Genomic DNA, 17,908 nt, shown 5'->3' with positions numbered 1-17,908 from the left:
CTTCCTAATTGATTATTCCATATTCAATCTCTCGCCTTTGTCATTTCATTCTCCACACTACTGCCAAAACCATAAGCCCTAAAGCCCAGGTCTGAATATGTCATTCGACTATTAAAGAAACAACCATGGTTCCCCATTGCCCCTAAGATATAAACTCCACTACTTGGCCTTTAAAGCTCTTCATAGTCTAGCACCAGCCTATCTGAGCTGGTGAAAACTGGTTTTACTGGTCCAACCTCAGCTCTCCACTCCCCAACCCACCCCAAATGCATTTATGCTAAGGTTAATAAACTCAGAGACCTGGAATTACCTGCCTCCCTCCCCTCATTCTTTTGTTTTCATGACAGTGTTAAAGTTAATTTTCCTGGGATAAGAAATTAACCTCAAGGGAGCAGAAGATTCTATCCCTAACTGCTTATCACAATGACAGAGGCTCTTACCCAGGAGGAAGGAACAATAGAGGCAAACTCAAAACCAATTCTAATCTGTCCAGCAATTGCCAATCAGCTGACTGCAAAAAGTGGTGAGAATGCAGAGAGAACTTGCATTGTTCTTGTGCCTGACTCATGTGACAGTAGCGGTAAGGTCAGACTTCTTTTTGCTGCTATCAAAGAGATTTACAAACAGTAGGTGGGGGAAGCTTCTCTTCTACATCCTCCTCTCCCAGTGACCGAGGGAGGGAAAGGGAGATGGGTAGCAATATTTTGTTAACCGATAAGAAGCCTTTCAGGCAAAAAGGGTAAGGCTCTTTTAAGCACTTGCTTAAAACTACTTGCTGTTAGTGGGGAATCAGGAAGCAGCCAAGACCTCTTTTCCCTCCTTCCCATTTGTTTTGCAGTCTAGACAAGTAGATAGATACTGCTGATCATTATGTAAGGGAAGTGGGCAAAGAAAATGGGGACTAGGAGGACCCAGGGAGGAGAAGGGGATAAAGGTAGAAAATGTTTTGCTTATAGACTGGAAACCAACTGGGGTGAGGATTGGGATTCCTTTGAGAGATGACTCTGGGATTGGGAAGTCAGAAAACAGCAATCAGAGTCAGGGAATTCCCTCAGAAGCTCTTTCTCAGAAGGTCATGTGGTGATGGTTGCTAGATCATAGACTTCCCCCTCCCCCCACAATAGGACATAGCCCCTAATACCTTCTTATGGCAGAAATATAGAGATGTAGGGCCATCACACCCCTACCCCCAGGCAGCCTCAATATAGGGAGAACATGAAGGAGGTTAGGTAGTTGGTTAAGCAGGATAAATGGTATAAACTTTACAGGGGTGGGGAACTTTTGTCCCTGAGGCCACATGTAGCCCTCTAGATCCTCACGTGCAGCCCTTTGACTGAATCCAAACTTCACAGAACAAATCTCCTTAATAAAAGGATTTGTTCTGTAAAACTTGGACTCAGTCAAAAGGCTGCACCCAAGGACCTAGAAGGCCACAGGTTTTCCATTCCTGACAGAAGATTGGGGCAAGGAGGATCCAGACAAGCTCAACTTTAGAACAGATCACAGGGGAACCCTGAGTACCTTGGAAGAGGAGGAGGAGGAGAAGAAGGAGGAAGAGATGAAAGAGGAGAGAGGAGGAAAAGGAGGAACAGGAGGGAGGAAGAAGAGGACAAGGAGGTAGAGATAGCTTGGGAAGTTTGTTTTCTGCTAGAATGGAATCTCTGGCTTACAGCCCTGTAGTTTTCCCCTCCCTTCAAAGTAAGGGAAGAAGACATATCTTAGATATCTTCCCTCTCTCCTGACCTCACACCCTTGAAAGCATCCTGGTACTACAATCATTTGGGTTTCAATGTCAAGGAGACCCAGAAAATGTCTATTTCTCCCATCTGGCCATTTGATAGTCATTAGGACACACGCTCTGTAGCCCTCACGTCCTGGGAGAAGAGCTAGCCTGGGGACCATATCCCACTGTTGTGCTACCAAAGGGCAATGGAGGCCTCTAACCAAGACTGTTTCCCATTGGCTTCTGTTTTCCTCTGTGTTAGTAGCAATGAAGTTTTGTTAACAGTTCTTCCTGAGTGGTGCTTCTGCTCTTCATCTAAACTCCTCCCTTCCCCTCTTTCTAGGATGCCAATACATTACTCCTTTTCACACACTCTATACTTTAGCCAAATTGGCCTTCTTGCTACTCTCTGTATGGGATGTTCTATCTCCTGCCTCTGTGGCTTTGCAAAAGCTGTCTGTTATGTCTGGAATGATCTTTCATCTCTATATCCGCTTCTTGGAATCTCTATCTCTCTTCAAGGCCAGCTCAAATGTATGGAGGCCTTTACTGATTTCTACAAATGTCAGTACCATTTATCCTCCCTCATTTTTATGTACTTATTGTACATATAACCTCTGTCTACGTATCTGGGAACATGTATATTTCCTGAAAAGTATAAATTCTTTGCTCACAAGAACTATCTCATTTTTGTGTTATTATCCTTAGCGCTTACCAAAATGATTGATACATAGTAGGGGATTGATAAATGCTTGCTGATTGATTGATTGATGTTATATTTGTAGCTGACAAGGTCCATTACTGTTTTCTATTCTTAAGTTTTTTTCCAGTTCTGGAAAATGTTTGTGTTAGTACTTGACTTACCATCTTTTCCTCCAGGTGATCCAGACCAGGAAGATTACAAAACTCATCAGGAAAATACAAGCAGCAACTGCTGAGGAGATACAATACAAAATTAAGTTTATTAGCTTATAGGAAGTAGTAGCTAGCTTGAGCCTGGTAGGCTAGGCAAATCTCCTTTACAATTAGGCATTTAGGCAAGGACTCCCCAAAGAAGGAAATGCTTATTGATTGATTGATTGATTGTGGTTTCCTTGTCCAACTTTGAGTAGAGCAAAAAATTCAGGTTCTCTCTACTGGCCCTCTTAGAAGCTAACAAGGCAGGGTTGAGGAGAAGGCTTTTCCATGGAAAATGTGGTGGTGTCATCCCTACTATGCCATACTTGTGAAGGCTGAGAGAAGACAATGTAGAAAGGTTCAGAGGTCCAGCACACCAGGATTGAGAGTATACTAAGCTCAGGCCTATTAATCTTGAGCTTATTTCCCTCTTCCAATGCTGTACATTACTTAAACCAATGCCATCCAGACTCATGATGGCTGAACTAGCCTATGGCAAAGCCTATTCATGTCACCTCCCTCAAAGTCTGGCCAGGAAGAAAGGCAGGGAGTCATGCCAATATGGGAAGGGAGGTGATGAGTAGGGTCTAGCCAAGCGTAGAACCCAGCCAAGGCCAGCTCAGAGATCTTAACTTTACTTTTCACATTTACTGGTATCAAACTAATTCCCAGGGTGAAACCAGTCCCTGTCTTCTCACAGATATCAGGGCTGATGAACAGTAAGCTGATCTTGGGCCTCAAGATAGATGCTAGTAGGGAATGGAAAGTTTAAAGAGGGTGGGGAAAGAGAGGTAGGTGTAAGACAAACACCTGACTATTGGCTGTCCCTAGGTATATGTTATCATCTTTGATGTGTAACTGTCACATTGAATCCATTAAACCAATGGTTTTTTAGTGTTCTATTATTTTGTTAGCCCTTTTACTTGTTACCCTAAGTATTTGTTGAATGGAATAATATTTACTAATATATTTATTTTATATTTTATGAATTTATTCAAATTTAATAGAACACTACCATTATAAAAACTACCCTATAACAATGCATAACTAAGAATTATTTCTTTCATTTCACTTATGTTATTTCATTAATATATTGGCAAAATTATGTATCCAATTTCATTTCCAATTAATAAGCATTTATTAAGCAACTATACAAGCTTGGCACTGTTCTGGATGCTGAGAATACAAATACTAAAATCCTGTCTTCAAGCAACTTAAATTTTACTTGGGGTGGGGAGTGGAGGAGAAAATCACAAATTTTGTAGAAGTAAATACCAGACATATACAAAATACAAGAAAAGTGATATGGGGAGGCACTAAGAATCAGAAGAATCAAGAAAGACCTCCTGATGGGGGTGGCACTTGAGCTGAGCCTTGAAGGAAACCAAGAGGTAGAGGTGAGGTAGAGCATGCCAAGCATGAGGTAGAGCAGGAGATAGAATGTCAAGTACATGGAACAGCAAGTAGGTCAACTGGCCTGGAAGGTAGAGTATGTGAGGGGGAATAATGTGTAATTAGACTCGAAGGATATGTTGGAAGCATGTTTTGAAGGACTTTAAAGGTCAAACAGAGGAGTTTGTACTCTAGAGACAATAAGGTACCTCAAAAACTTCTGGTGAGTGACCTATGCTTTATGTCAAAACTGAGATTTAAGAAAACTTATAAAAAGCTATGTCTCAACATGAATTATGATAGAGTCTGGATCTGTCTTTAACTTTGGCAAACATTACATAGTACCTATAATGCGTGCTTTTAACATGTTTGATAACTGTTCTTAAGATATAAGTATTATACACAAAATAATTTGACCCACCTGCAATCTTATGTTCTGTAGCAAATGAAGACGATACAGGTGTTTCAGTGGAAGCTGTGGAAAAAAGTTGTTGGGATTTTAGAATATCAGTTTGGTAGTTGTACGGAGGAGGATAGATGAGAGAAACTATGTTCAGGGAAACCAGTTAGGAAGTGCTTGCAATAGCTCAGATGAGATGATGTGGGTTTAGTGTAGCATGGAGGTTGTGCAAACAGATAGAAGGAAATAGATGGAAGAAAAATAGAGTAACTGAAATCAACAAGACTCGGCAACTTATTAGATGCGGGGGAATGAGTGACTAAGAATGAAAATTATGACTTTTTGGTTGCCTACTCAGGTGACTGGAAGAATGCTGATCACCCTATAGAAATAGGGAAGTCAATTTTCAGGTAACTCTTGATCTAACAAAAATCATTCAACATTCTTAGGAATGATTAACTTTTTTTTTGGTTGCCAAATGCAGCGTCATTCCCTTCATAAATTATTTCCATGGTCCCAGGATTGTTCTACTTTTTACAGATATAGTCTTATGGGTCAGATTTTCCTGACCAGAAAACAAAGGTTAACAATTGTAAAATGTTACTTCTCTGGTTCATATTCATATTCTCACCTCACCATCACTCTTGCCTTCACTCATATTTACCCCTGTCCCATTTATCACACTTAAATATCTCCTGGTCTGAAAGGGCATTTTGCTGTTTCTAGTTAGCTTTTCAGCAACTGATTGACTATGGTTTGAGAACTTATCATGAAAAGTTATGTCTCAATATGAGCTTTGCTAGAGTCTGGATCTGTCCTTAACTTTGACAAACATTACATACAATGGGTGCTTTTAACATGTTTAATAACTATTCTTAAGATATGATATCATACAAACGATAATTTGACCTACCTGCTATTTTATATTCTGTAGTACATGAAGATGGTGCAGATGTTTCAGTGGAAGCTGTGGAAAAAAATTGTTGGAATTTAAGAATATCAGTTTGGTAGTTGTGTGGAGGAGGTTAGATGAGAGAGAATGTGTTCAGGGAAATCAGTCAGGAAGCTCTTGTGATAGTTCAAATGAAATGATGTGGGCTTGGTCTAGCATGGAGGTTGTGAAGACAGAAGGGAATAGAGGGAAGAGATGTTGAGAAAGTGCAATCAACAAGACTTGGCAGCTGATTAGATGGGGGGGTGACTAAGAATGAAGAGTTGAGGATGACTTTTTGGTTGCCAACTCAGGTGACTAGAAGAATGCTAGTCACCCTATAGAAATAAGGAAATTAATTTTCAGGTAACTCTTGATCTAACAAGAATCATTCAATATTCCTATGAATGATTAACTTTTTTGTTTGCCAAATACAGTGTCATTGCCTTCATAAATTATTCCCATAGTCCCAGGTTTATTCTACTTTTTACAGATGTAGTCTTATGGGTCAGATTTTCCTGACCAGAAAACGAAGGTTAACAATTGTAGAATGTTACTTCTCTGGTTCTCTATTATGAATCATATTCTCTAATATGAGTCATATTCTCACCTCACCATCACTCTTGCCTTCAGTTATATTTACCCTTGTTCCATCTATCACATTTAAATATCTCCTGGCCTTTCTGCTGTTTCAAGTTAGATTTCCAGCAAGTGGTTACTATAGTTTGAGAACTTAATCATAAAAAGTTATGTCTCAATATGAACTATGCTAGGCTCAGGATCTGTCCTTAACTTTAACAAATATTACTCACTACCTAGAGTGGGTGCTTTTTACATGTTTAATAACTGTTCTTAAGATACAAGTATTATTCATAAAATAATTTGACCTACCTGCTATTTTATGTTCTATAGTAAACGAAGATGGTACAGATGTTTCAGTGGAAGCTGTGAAAAAGAATTGTTGAGTATGTTTTCTAGGAACTGTGACAGGTGGGAAAGAGTTTATGTTATCCTAATTATATCAAATAGTACTATAATGTGGTTCATGAATAGAATAGAAGTTCAATGGTCTGGTAAAGAGAGGTAGGAAGGTGGACAATGGATCTAGTTCCCTCCTTCTAATGTTCTAGTAGTTGTCACACTTTGTCTTCAAGGCTAAGGATCCTTTACCTTTTCATGAGGAGTAACTACTTTTTATTCCCTTAAAGCCTTGCATAAATGAAATCAGAGCAAAGCCAAGGGTACTGATGCCTGTTACATTTCCCTCTCTATTGAGGTTTCTTGGAAATAGAAGGGTTGGCTGCACCTTTACACTGTGTGATCAACTATGTCGGTCTTTAGGGTTTACTGACATATCACAATGTACCTGCTAGGGGCGTTTACTTAAGTAAATCACTTTTCACTTTCTGTTTCCTAGTATTACAATCAATATTGTCTCTCCATGGAAAATCACTTTGGCACTTGTGTTGAGGATGGTTTGGGGTGAGTATTGAGGTAAAGAGAAGAGGTTATTGCAATATTCCAGGAGAAAAGTGATGAAGACTTGAACTATGTGTTAATATAGGAAAAGGGATGTATGCAAGTGATATTGGGGAGACAAAATTTTGCAACAAATTGTTCTGTGTGAGGTCAGTGAGAGTACGGATTTGAAAATGATACCCAGGTTGCTTACATGGGTGGCTGTAAGGATAGTGACAGTCTTCTCAATGAGAGGGAAGTTTGGAAGAGGGGTGAGTTTGGGAAGGGGGGGGATGATCAGTTCTTTTTGGGATATGTTAAGTTTGATATGGTTTGATAAGTTCAAAATATCCAATAGCCAGATAGTGATGCAGAACTGGAGCTTAGGAGAAAGACAAAGAGCTGGATATAGACATAGGAGTCATGTGGTTAGAGCTGATAATTGAATTTATGAGGGCTGTTAAGGTCACTAAAGGAAAGACTATAGAGATAAAAGAGAAATAGGCCAAACACAGAACCTTGGAGGACATCCATAGTTAGTGAGTGTCAAGTGGGTGAAGATCCAATAAAGCAAACTCTAATGAACAGTCAAAAAGGTAGGAAGAAAATCAAGAAAAAGCAGTTTTACAAAAACCTAGAGAGTAATATACAGGAAAAGGTGGTCAGTTGCACCAAATATTTCAGAGAGGTCAGGAAGAATTGAGGACTGAGAAAAGGTCAGTAGATTTTATTGGTAACATTGAAGAGAGAATTTTCAGTTGAATGATGAGGTTAGAATGATGAAATTTTAGAGGTTTAGAAGAGCAAGAAGAGAGGAAGTAGAGGTACCTAATGTACTGGTTTTCAAAAAAAAACTCAGGAGAGGAGAGATAAAAGATAAAAGTCTGTGACTATAGTAGGAATAAGTGACTATTTTTTAGGGATGGTAGAGAATTTATTTGTATGGAAAAGGGAATGAGTCTCTGATGAGAGAGAGAGAAAGAGACAGAGAGAGATGGAGACAGAGTGATAATGATAGGATGATAGTGGGGCAGTCTATTGGAGATAAAGAGAGATGATGGAATCAAGGGGGCATATCTTGCCCTATGGCAAGAAGGCCATCTCATCATCAGATGCTGAAGTGAAGGGAAATATAGTGGGGGGGATGAAGTAATGAAGCAATGATGTAAGGGGTGGGGTTAAGATAAGAAGAGGAGAAAAATAAGCCCTTTTTTTGTCTGAACTAAAACTTTTTCAGCTAAGAGGGTGGGGAAAGAGAATAGTATGGGAAGCTTAAAGAGAGAAGATCTGGGAAAGTCTTTGGGTTGAGTGGGGGTAGAGAATCAATAAGGGAGGAGTACAAGGTTTGCTTTATTGCTAGTTAGGGCAGTTGAGATTAGAGAACATAAATATGTAGTGGGCCTAGTTAGCATAATTTCTCAAAATTCTTCCAGCCCAGCCCACATGAGTGGGATACAAGGTTGGATGGCGAGACTAATCCAAGATTGGGTCTTGGAAGGGCATGAGTGAGGATAGACAAGTGAGCAAGGATTTCAAGAGCAGAAGATAGTGTGAAGTGAAATTGGTTCACCACCAAGTTGAGATTAGGAAGGGAAGAGAGTATAGCCAGAGTAGAGGTAATAGCTTGAGAAAGTACTGAAGGGTAGAGAGAGTGGAGGTCAATATAAGACTAGAATAGGATTAATAGTATTAAGGCATGGGGATAGATATAATGATAAAAGATCATAATCAGATAACAGAATTTCAGAGTTCTTGAACATGAAAGTGAAATAGTATAATCAAAGATGTGAACATCTCTTTATGTAGCTGAGTAGAAAGGAAGGGTAGGTCATGGGAGTTGAATAGATTGAGGAACTGAGAAGTCAGAGTATTTGAGGGAATATCAGCAGTAAGTTCCCTAGTATGAGGGCAGAGATTGGGGAGAGGAGAGAGAGAGAGAGAGAGAGAGAAATGAGGCAGAATCAGACAGAGACAGAGAGACACAGAGAGAATGAATATTCTAAGGGTTAGTAGATAATGGTCACCAGAATCTGAATTGGTTGACAAATTTGGGTAGAGTGAAAGAAAGAAAGGTGGCTCTTGTGTTCCAGGAGACTTTGGAAGTCCAACCAGAAGGCAGGAGATGTTGCTGTGTCTTGGGTATCTGGAAGCAAGGCAGTGACTTTAATGAACTGTCACTTCCATGTCATCCTTGCCCCAGTTCAAACTGCATGGTAAAACCATTCAGAATCACTGATCAGGCACCAAAGAGGTCATCTGACTGATCAAAACTAGCTAATATTTAAACTGAACCTCAAAATGAGGAATCTGTGCTGGATAATACTGGGTTAACACTTTGCAATGTTTTGATTGGGAAGCTAAAGTCATGCTACTGGCTGTAAGAGAAGCCATACATTAGGGTGAGAGTGGGTTGTAGGAGTGGAGGAGAGGGTAGGGATCACAAAGGTAACTGGAAAAGGACTATACTAACTGACATTGGAGCATTTCAGATGTGGTTTAGTCCATGTTAGTTTTCCATTGCTCTTTATGCAGGTACTCTCAGCAGTACCCTTATATTTAGATGTTTTGAGACACTGGTATTGAAGGGTCTGTCCCACAACAAACTGATAACTCTTTGTTTCGCTAGCATGGCTCCAAAGTACAGGTTCCAGGCAGTGACCTTAAAAAGAGAAAAAAAAATCTGAGCAGAAATTGAAGGTAGTCTCGAGAATACAAGTAATTGACTTTTTACCTAGAGGGTAGATAGAGATGGAGCATGGTTCTTATTCATTCCTGACTTCACAAAGCCAGCTATTTATTATTTTTTTCCTTGTAGGAAGAACATTAATTTGTCTTAGTTCTACTTTAGGAACTTCAAAACTATTTATGTGTATGATATTGTCCGTATGCGTTAATGCAAAACACAGAACTAAATGAATTTTTGAGATGTTATTCCAGTGCTAAACTGTAGTGCCTCTATCACATGTTATATTTTTGAAAGCTAATTTTTGTGCATGTTGTATATGCTCTTGCTCAACCTACTCCCCCCACCTCCCAACACTTTCCAATTACTAGGGATACAAACTTGAGGGTTAGACTACTGCTTATTATCTTTGCTACTCAGCACCCATACATTGCCTTATACATAGTGGACATTTAATACATATCTCAATTGAGTTGAAAGAATGGAGAAATCATATTGTAACAACTAACCTAGATTCTTTTATCTTTTTTTGTAATTGAAACTATAAATAAATTAGATCTACAATTGAATGGAATTATCAGTGGAAAGAGCCTTCAACTAATAACATTTATATAGCACTTTAAGGTTTGCAAAGTAGGGAAAGGAAGGGAATAAGCATTGCTGTAGCACCTACTATGTGCCAAGCACTGTGCTAAGCACTTTTAACAAACATTATCTCATTTCACCCTCATAACAACAGCTGAGAGGTAGGTGCTATTATTATCCCCATTTTGCAATTGAGGAAACTTAGGCAAACAGAGGTTAAGTGACTTGCCTAGAGTCACACAACTACTAAGTGTCTGAGGCTAGGTTTGAACTCAGATCTTCCTGAGCTCTATCCATTAAGCTACCAGCTGCTTCATAAAGTGTTTCACATACATTATTACATTCACATACATACATTGATCAAGTGGCCCAAGGTCTAGTTCCAATCTTGCTGCTACCTGCTATCACTTCTCTCAGTGAAATCAGACAAATTATTTAAACTTTCTGTTCTATCAGGTGCTGTGCTAAACACTGAATATACAAAGAAAGAGAAAAACAATCCCTGCTCTTAAGGAATTTACCTTCTAATGGGGCAGACAATAAGTAAATATATACACACAACATACAAGCAGAGCAGATGGAAAGTAATCTTAGTGGGGAAGGTACTACCAACTGTGGGGACAAGAAAAGACCTCCTGCAGAAGATGGCATTTGAGTAGAGTCTTAAAGATTTTAAGATTCCAGAGATTCTAAAACGCAAAAACTTACTAGAATAAAACTCATTCCCAAAACATTCCAGAAAGGAGGGGAGGAAAGAGTAGTTGGCACAGACTACAATATAGTGACAAGCTGCATAAGTATGTTTCCTCACTGTGATAATCTCCTGGAGGAGGTCCCCTCAGAACACATGGATACCACTGAAGCACATGTGCTTGGTCAGATAGTCTCTGTTTATCAAGCAAGACTAACAATCTCTTTTGGACCAACTCATGAGGCTCAAATGAAATATATTATGTCTATTTAAATAAATTTTACCTATATATTTATCTACATATGACCCCTATTTCAAAAACTTCTCCTAAAGAGACAATAGAAACTATTACTATCTTTTTAAGACCAGAGAAAAATTGTTACTACCATTCTATGATGTGTCAGTCTCTTTAGAGTCAGGATGCATGTGAGTTTTAACTTAGGGCTATGAGGATCTATGAAGGAAACGATTTAGGAGAAACTTTGGAGAAAATAGAGAAAGAGAATGGGGAGAAACTTCTTTCTTGAGCAAACCATCTCAACTGCTGTTTTTTGAGGAAACATAAGGAGAAATTTATAAAGGAATGAGTCTATAAAGAGACATTTAAGAGTTATGACTTGAGAGAAGCTGAAGAAATTATTTTCCTGTTATGTCTGGAGATAAGTTGGAGAAGACAGAGAGAAAGAAGAGGAAGGGATCATTGATGAAAGGGATCTGTCTTTTCTTTTTTTGAAAGAAGAGAAAGAGAGGATGCTTGCATGCAGCTATATAAGTATTATTAGTCCAAGGCTTTTTCCACTGAATATTCCATTTTACTAGAGGTCTGATTTATTTGTTAACTCAAGTAAACTAAATGGTGTGTCACCATATTCTCATAAGTGAAGAGAAGGCATCTGCAGTTATAGGAAGGGTTTCACGTGAATTTGACTTTTATCTTTCTCACAGCTAAAATATTGTAAATTATCTTTGTATTGGTCTTATAGTTGTTTGCTTTGTTAATAAATTATTTATCCAGAAATTTTATATTAAAACCTAAGAGATTAAAGGATTTAACATATAGAAAGATATTAATAATTACCCTTGTAAAAAGAGGTTTCTCTAGTTTATTAAATAAATAACATATGATGGACTGGAGTTCTGAGCCTTAGTTGATTGAGTAATATGATGACATTTTATTAATGAGAAAATGTACAAACATACCCCTGGATTATGCTTGAGGTAAGGATAAGATTAAATATAAGAACCAGTCTAGTGGCAGGCTGTGAGGTGTGAACTATAAAGTTGATGTTCCAGGTCATCCTGTTACATAGGAAACTAACCCTGTAACACACATACACACTCATACACACAGTCTAGGCAGTCTAGGCACAGATATCACATATGTGTGGAATTTCCCATCAATCTGAGGTAACATATAATTTTATAGTCTTAGTGAGTGCCTGGGACCCAGGTAATTTGTGTCCAAGGGACAGCATGAAGCCACGTCTCCTTGATTTCAAGGTCAAACTCTCTCTCTCTTTCTCTCTCTCTCTCCCCTCCCCCCTCTCTCCCCTCTTTCTCTCCTCTTCTTTTCCCCTCCTCTCCTCTTTGTGTTCTCTCCTCCTCTCTTCTCTCCTCCCTTCTCTTCTTCTCTCTGCCTCTACACACACAGACACACACACACAGACATACAGAATTCTGCCTCTCATGTGTAAGAGAAGGGACATCCCCATATAAAGAAGGAAACAGAATCCAGCTTTCAAAGATGGTTTGAGTAAAGCTCTGTTTAAAGCGGAGGTTCTTAAGCTTTTTTGTGTCACAGATCCCTTTTGACAGTTTGGTGAAACCTGTGGACCTCTTCTCAGAATAAGGCTTTTAAATGCATGACCAAATACTCAGCATTTCAAAGGAAATCAATTAAATTGAAATAGTTATCACAATATTAAAAAAAATTTCAAAGACCCTATGTTTAGAGAAAGAAGACTAAAAAACCTGTCAGTAGTCATTGTGTTGATGTTGTGTCCTTGGAACCAGAAAGACCTGGGTTCAAGTTCATCCTCTGAAACATTCTGTCTGTGTGACCCACAGCTTTTAAACTCTCAGTGCACCAAACAATTCTCTAAATATATAAGTAGGTAGAAAGAGTTTCTTTACTGGAGATTCCTTTTGATGATGAAAGTGACCAAAAAAGTTAATCACTTTCAATTATTTTATATTTTTTGTTTCTTTGATCCATGTTAAGGTAGATACGGGGAGGACAGGTAGAAAGGTGCACAAAGCCTAATGGTGACAGGAGGTACTAAGAGTCACAGAGTTGGTGATGTAGACAGGAGCATTGCTTATAGAATCATAGAACTTACTAGTTTTGTGAAGTTGGACAACTGATAGCTTCTGTGAACTTCAGTTTGGTCATCTGTGAAACTACTTCACAAGATTGTTGCAAATAAAGTATATTGTTAACCTAATATTCTATAAAATTGTAAATTATTATTCAATTCTGTATCCTGCCTCCAAGCAGTTCAATAATTAAGATGTGCAAGAAAGATAATTGCCTTTCCGATTTTTAAGTATCTCCAGAATTTCCTGGAATTTCCACCATCTCCTATGATAACTTGTCAGTCTTTAATCACCCTGACATGTAAGAAATTATTACTTTCATTTAACTAAACTCTTTCTTGCTCATAGTTTGATACTTGGTACTTGAAAGAAAAACACAGTGCAACTCCAACTTACAATTTTGTTAGTTCACCATGCCAAACTGATAAAGTCTATATTACCTCTACGAGAAGAACACTGAGTCCAGATTACCACAGTTTAAATTTGTCTGAGACAGTGGTAGGCATTTCCTGCAAAAGTCATTAAATCAGTTCTTTCTATGAGTGATATCCTAAGAGGAGGTGAACAGATAATATGATATTTTAAGCCTTCAAAGTCTTCAAGGAAAATGTGTCATGTACTTATGAGAGGAGTCAATTAGAGAATTCTATTGTTACCTGCTCCATTTCTTACCCGTGAGGTTATAAGTTTGAAGCCTGACGTCTGTAATTGTTTGAGTTCTGTCTGTCTGTTCTCCAGGGTTAATAGGAGCACTTGAAACACTTTGTTCTTCCTGGCTCTGAGGGGCTAAGTGTACATGTGAACAAAAAGCAAACAAATGTAAAACTTGAAAATTACATAGAAATTCATACAAATCTGTGAAAATATTGCATTGCTGTAGTTATTACATAGTACTTTTGACTTATAACTGTAAGTGATTAGCAAACTAGTCAAATGCACCAACAGCTACTTTAGCCTTGTGACACATGTAGCGGCTCAAGCAAATACTTATAATTACTATCATTTGAATATTGATGATTGCAGGTGTCAGAGATGAAATCCTTCTAGGAGAAACAGGAAAAAGAACCAAGTTCTTGAAGTTTAAACGTCAGATTTTTTTGAATGCCTATTGTGCTCCTGTGTGTGTGGGTCACTGGCTGCTGTCGCCACCTATAAATAAATCACCTGACAGAATAGACAGGATAAGATTCCTTCCAGACCTCAGAAGCTGTGCAGCCTCTAAAACACCTGTGCCTAAATTTTTTATTACTTGGTATCAGAAATTAGAAGCAACAGAGACTTGTTCTTTGAACACTTCCAATTTTGTAACTTTTCTTTATCTTGGTTTTCTAATGCTAAATGATGGAGATATTTTTATGCTTTGTTGGAAGAGAAAGGGATATTGGAACGTTCTTTCTTTTTTTCCCCATCCACACCTTTCATTTCATTGGTCTAGTGAATTCCTAAAGATATCTTCCTCCATACAGATCAACAACTAATTTGCAAAATGGTTACCTAGCTAGTGTGTCAGAAGTAGGACTTGAAACCAGGTCTTCCTGACTCCGAGTCTGGTCCTCTATATACTTGTAGTGGCCAAAAATAGTGGTACCAGCCACCATGAACTGGAAGCTAGAGAAGGCTGAGGAAAGCCACACTGGAGATCAAGGAAGGAGATATCATTGTGAGATGTGATTCATTTGAGAGGCAGCAACATGGTATAATGAATTCTACTGATGATATTTCTACGTGACTTTTGATATTGCAGCTTCCCTGGGTCTCATCTGTAAAAGATGACTCTTAAGCGTGCTTCCAACTTTAGATTTATGATCCTATGATCATACAGAGGAGTGACTGGAGTCAGAAAGACCTGAGTTCAAGTTCTGTCTCTGATTGCCCACACTAGCTGGTTAACCTTGAGCATATCACTTAGCCTTTCAGTGCCCCAGGCAAGATCTCTAAGACTGTCACTGAGGAGTTACTGATCAGCATTGGTGGAGGGAGTTTCCAAGTATGTAGACCTAAATAAAAATAGGTATTGTTTTGTCTCTGAAGAGCTGTCAATAAATTATTCATTATTTTCAGAAACAAAAACCCAAATATCATTGTATTAGCAGAAATTCTATAAGAGGAGAGAAGTCTGTGGATCACCTGGAGAATTCTTATAAAATTATGAAGGTCCCATACGCAAACCACAGTTTTCCTTCCTTGTTGAATTACAAAAAGAAACACTTACATTTACCCTTACACTGACACTTATCATTCCAGGAAAGATGCCCTTGTGTGTCTTCACACACAATAAGTAAGGGAGTGCCTTCCTTCCTATCATAACCAGGTTTACAGGAACAGTCTAGGATTGTGCCCTTCATATAAATTTGCGTTTCAAAGGAGGCAAAGTCAATTTGAGGTGGATGTGGGCATTCTTCTGAAAGACAAAAACCCAAAAAAACAAAAATCAGTAGCATATTAAGACATTGGTTTTAGGCAAATGTACCTTTCAAAGACTCTATCCCCAGGGGATGAACGGAACAGCAATGATCTTGTGGAGGGTTCTTGGCTATTCTGAGACCTGGAAGACTTCCTCTACCCAGAACAAAGAACTGCTTCTTCTTTGGGCAGACTCAATAGACTACTAGATTGAAAGAGACAAAGCTTTGAAAGCTACTGCCCCAGAAGGTCAAGAACTCATTCCAGGAAGCATAGAATAACTATTTAAACACAACATTTTGCAACAAATCTCCATTCACACTTTTTGCCTCTGTACTAGCAATCCCAGAAGTCATTTCTGATTTTGCCTACCCAAAACAGGACTCACTAGATTCAGTTTCTCTGTATGTGACTACCTCTTGTTCTAAGGAGATAGATGTCACTGCCTACATTCCTGCACCGGCCTACTTAACCCAATACTTGCTGAGAATATTTAGTCTTTATATTTACCAACTTTAGATTTATGATCCTATGATCATACAGAGGAGTGACTGGAGTCAGAAAGACCTGAGTTCAAGTTCTGTCTCTGATTGCCCACACTAGCTGGTTAACCTTGAGCATTGAGGTAGGAACTACCACTATAAGAGAGGCCTAGAGGGTTCCAACTCTGGCCAAAATACCAGAAGCATCCTGGGTAACCTGTGTACTTGGGAGATCAATCAGCAAGCATTTATTAAGCACCTACTATGTGTCAGGCACTGCAGATACAAAAATGAAAGTGAAGCAATCCCAGCACAGAATCTTATTTTTTGTCAGAGGAGTCAATATGTACAAATTTTAATCATTTAAGCAAGCAGACAAATATACTCAAATAGCTTTGTGATATCATCAATTCAGGAGTTCTCTCCAAAGATGTAGATTGCATCCCATTCAATCTTGCTTATCTTATGTGACCCTTATCCACATTCTCCCAAAAGTTCCACAAAGGGTTCACCCAATATGCTTGACACCTTCCTTGATTTCTTTCAACATCAAGAGGATGCCCATGGAACACTGTGATAATTCACCTGTGGTAAAGGTGGGCCTGACTCAGGTCAGTACCCTGTTTTTCAAGTTGGGATGAAATCAGTCATTTCATAGTTAGCAAAAGGAAGTTTTTTTTAGCCACAGCATCGAAAGAAATACTCAAGAAGCATATTCTAACACTTAGCTTGTATAGACAAGGCCCCTTCATTGCTACATAGAAATATATCTGAGAAATTCTTTTTCATCAAATGTGTGCTTGTGAAAGTCCTGTGTTTAGCATTGCTTTAGTGCATAGCAACAAGTGACCTGTCTTATACCTGATTCATAGTATATGTTGAATGCTCTTTGTTTTCTTCTTCCTTTTTTTTTTTTTTCTAGAGGAGGCCCTAAATGTAAACCATTAATAAAATCATCATCTCAGTACAGGGCAGGGACTTAGTGAGCCAGAGTGTAAGGACAAAGAGCCTAATATCTCTCGTTAGAAGCCAGGTTGCCTCAGAAATAGCAAAAAACAGAATGTCTGATAAAAAGGGAATGTTGGCATCCAGGGTAGAGGGGCCTCTTGAGGGGCAAAGGGAATACTGTTGTATGTCAGCTGTTGTGGGGATATAGGAGTGGCCACTAAGGTTAACTATATATAAAATATTCATGCTTTATCTAGTTAAGAATAACAAAAAATAAAAATGTAAGAAAAAAGAAACAAACAACAATAAAATTCCTGCTTTCTCATAGTTCTTCTACCTTTCTGAACGCTTCTTATTCTCCACGACTGAATCATCATCCTGCTCCCAATGGCTAAATATTCTCCAATATTCTCCCATTCTCTGAGGCTCTGTCCTTGACTCTCTTCTCATTTCTTCCTATACTCTTTTTCTATACTCTCCTCTCCTCCCTTCCTCTCTTTTCCCCTCTTTTCCTCTCCTCTCCTCTGCTCTACTTTCCCCTCCCCTTCTCTGTGAAGAAGACTCACAAATCTATTCAGACCTAATATCTCTCTTAAACTTGAGTCCAGTATCACTAACTGCCTGCTGGATATCTTCATCTGGATGTCTCATAGGTCTTTCAAACTCAATATACCCCAAATAGAACTCAATACATTCCCTCCACCCCAACCTTCCACCTCCACACCTCCAACTCATTCCTGTTTCTCTCAATGGCACTGCCATCCTCCTAGTCAGGTTTAAAATATTAGGATCATGGAGCAGCTGGGTGGTGCAGTGGATAGAGCACCAGCCCTGAAGTCAGGAAGACCTGAGTTCAACTCTGGCCTCAGACCAAACATTTGACTTACTAGTTGTGTGACCCTGGGCAAATCACTTAACCCCAATTGCCTTAAAAGAAAAATAAAATAAGAGGGTCATATTTTTTTTTCCTTCATCACTTCCCCTCCCCCCATCCTATCA

The 17,908-nt window shown here is 38.8% G+C and overlaps 1 protein-coding gene across 6 annotated transcripts in view; it reads right to left on the bottom strand.

The window, feature by feature from the left end:
- IL2RA (interleukin 2 receptor subunit alpha) overlaps window positions 1-17,908 on the bottom strand; it is a 51,739-nt gene that overhangs the window by 4,664 nt on the left and 29,167 nt on the right. Inside the window, exons 2-8 of one of the 6 annotated variants that reach the window (XM_027858982.1) lie at window positions 15,289-15,474; window positions 13,749-13,862; window positions 9,272-9,460; window positions 6,235-6,288; window positions 5,326-5,379; window positions 4,434-4,487; window positions 2,588-2,657 (exon numbers count right to left, since the gene is read on the bottom strand). In XM_027858982.1, coding sequence (XP_027714783.1) covers window positions 2,588-2,657; window positions 4,434-4,487; window positions 5,326-5,379; window positions 6,235-6,288; window positions 9,272-9,460; window positions 13,749-13,862; window positions 15,289-15,474 — 721 coding nt within the window. Of the gene's footprint in view, window positions 1-2,587; window positions 2,658-4,433; window positions 4,488-5,325; window positions 5,380-6,234; window positions 6,289-9,271; window positions 9,461-13,748; window positions 13,863-15,288; window positions 15,478-17,908 lie in introns of all 6 variants that reach the window. The other 5 variants (XM_027858980.1, XM_027858981.1, XM_027858984.1 and 2 more) reach the window with 5 other exon arrangements.

This window comes from Vombatus ursinus, unplaced genomic scaffold (genome assembly GCF_900497805.2).
Source record: "Vombatus ursinus unplaced genomic scaffold, bare-nosed wombat genome assembly UNPS02013950.1, whole genome shotgun sequence".
NCBI lineage: Eukaryota > Metazoa > Chordata > Mammalia > Diprotodontia > Vombatidae > Vombatus > Vombatus ursinus.
Note: the sequence above shows the minus strand (reverse complement) of the source record. Positions and strands in the feature narration are given on the sequence as shown.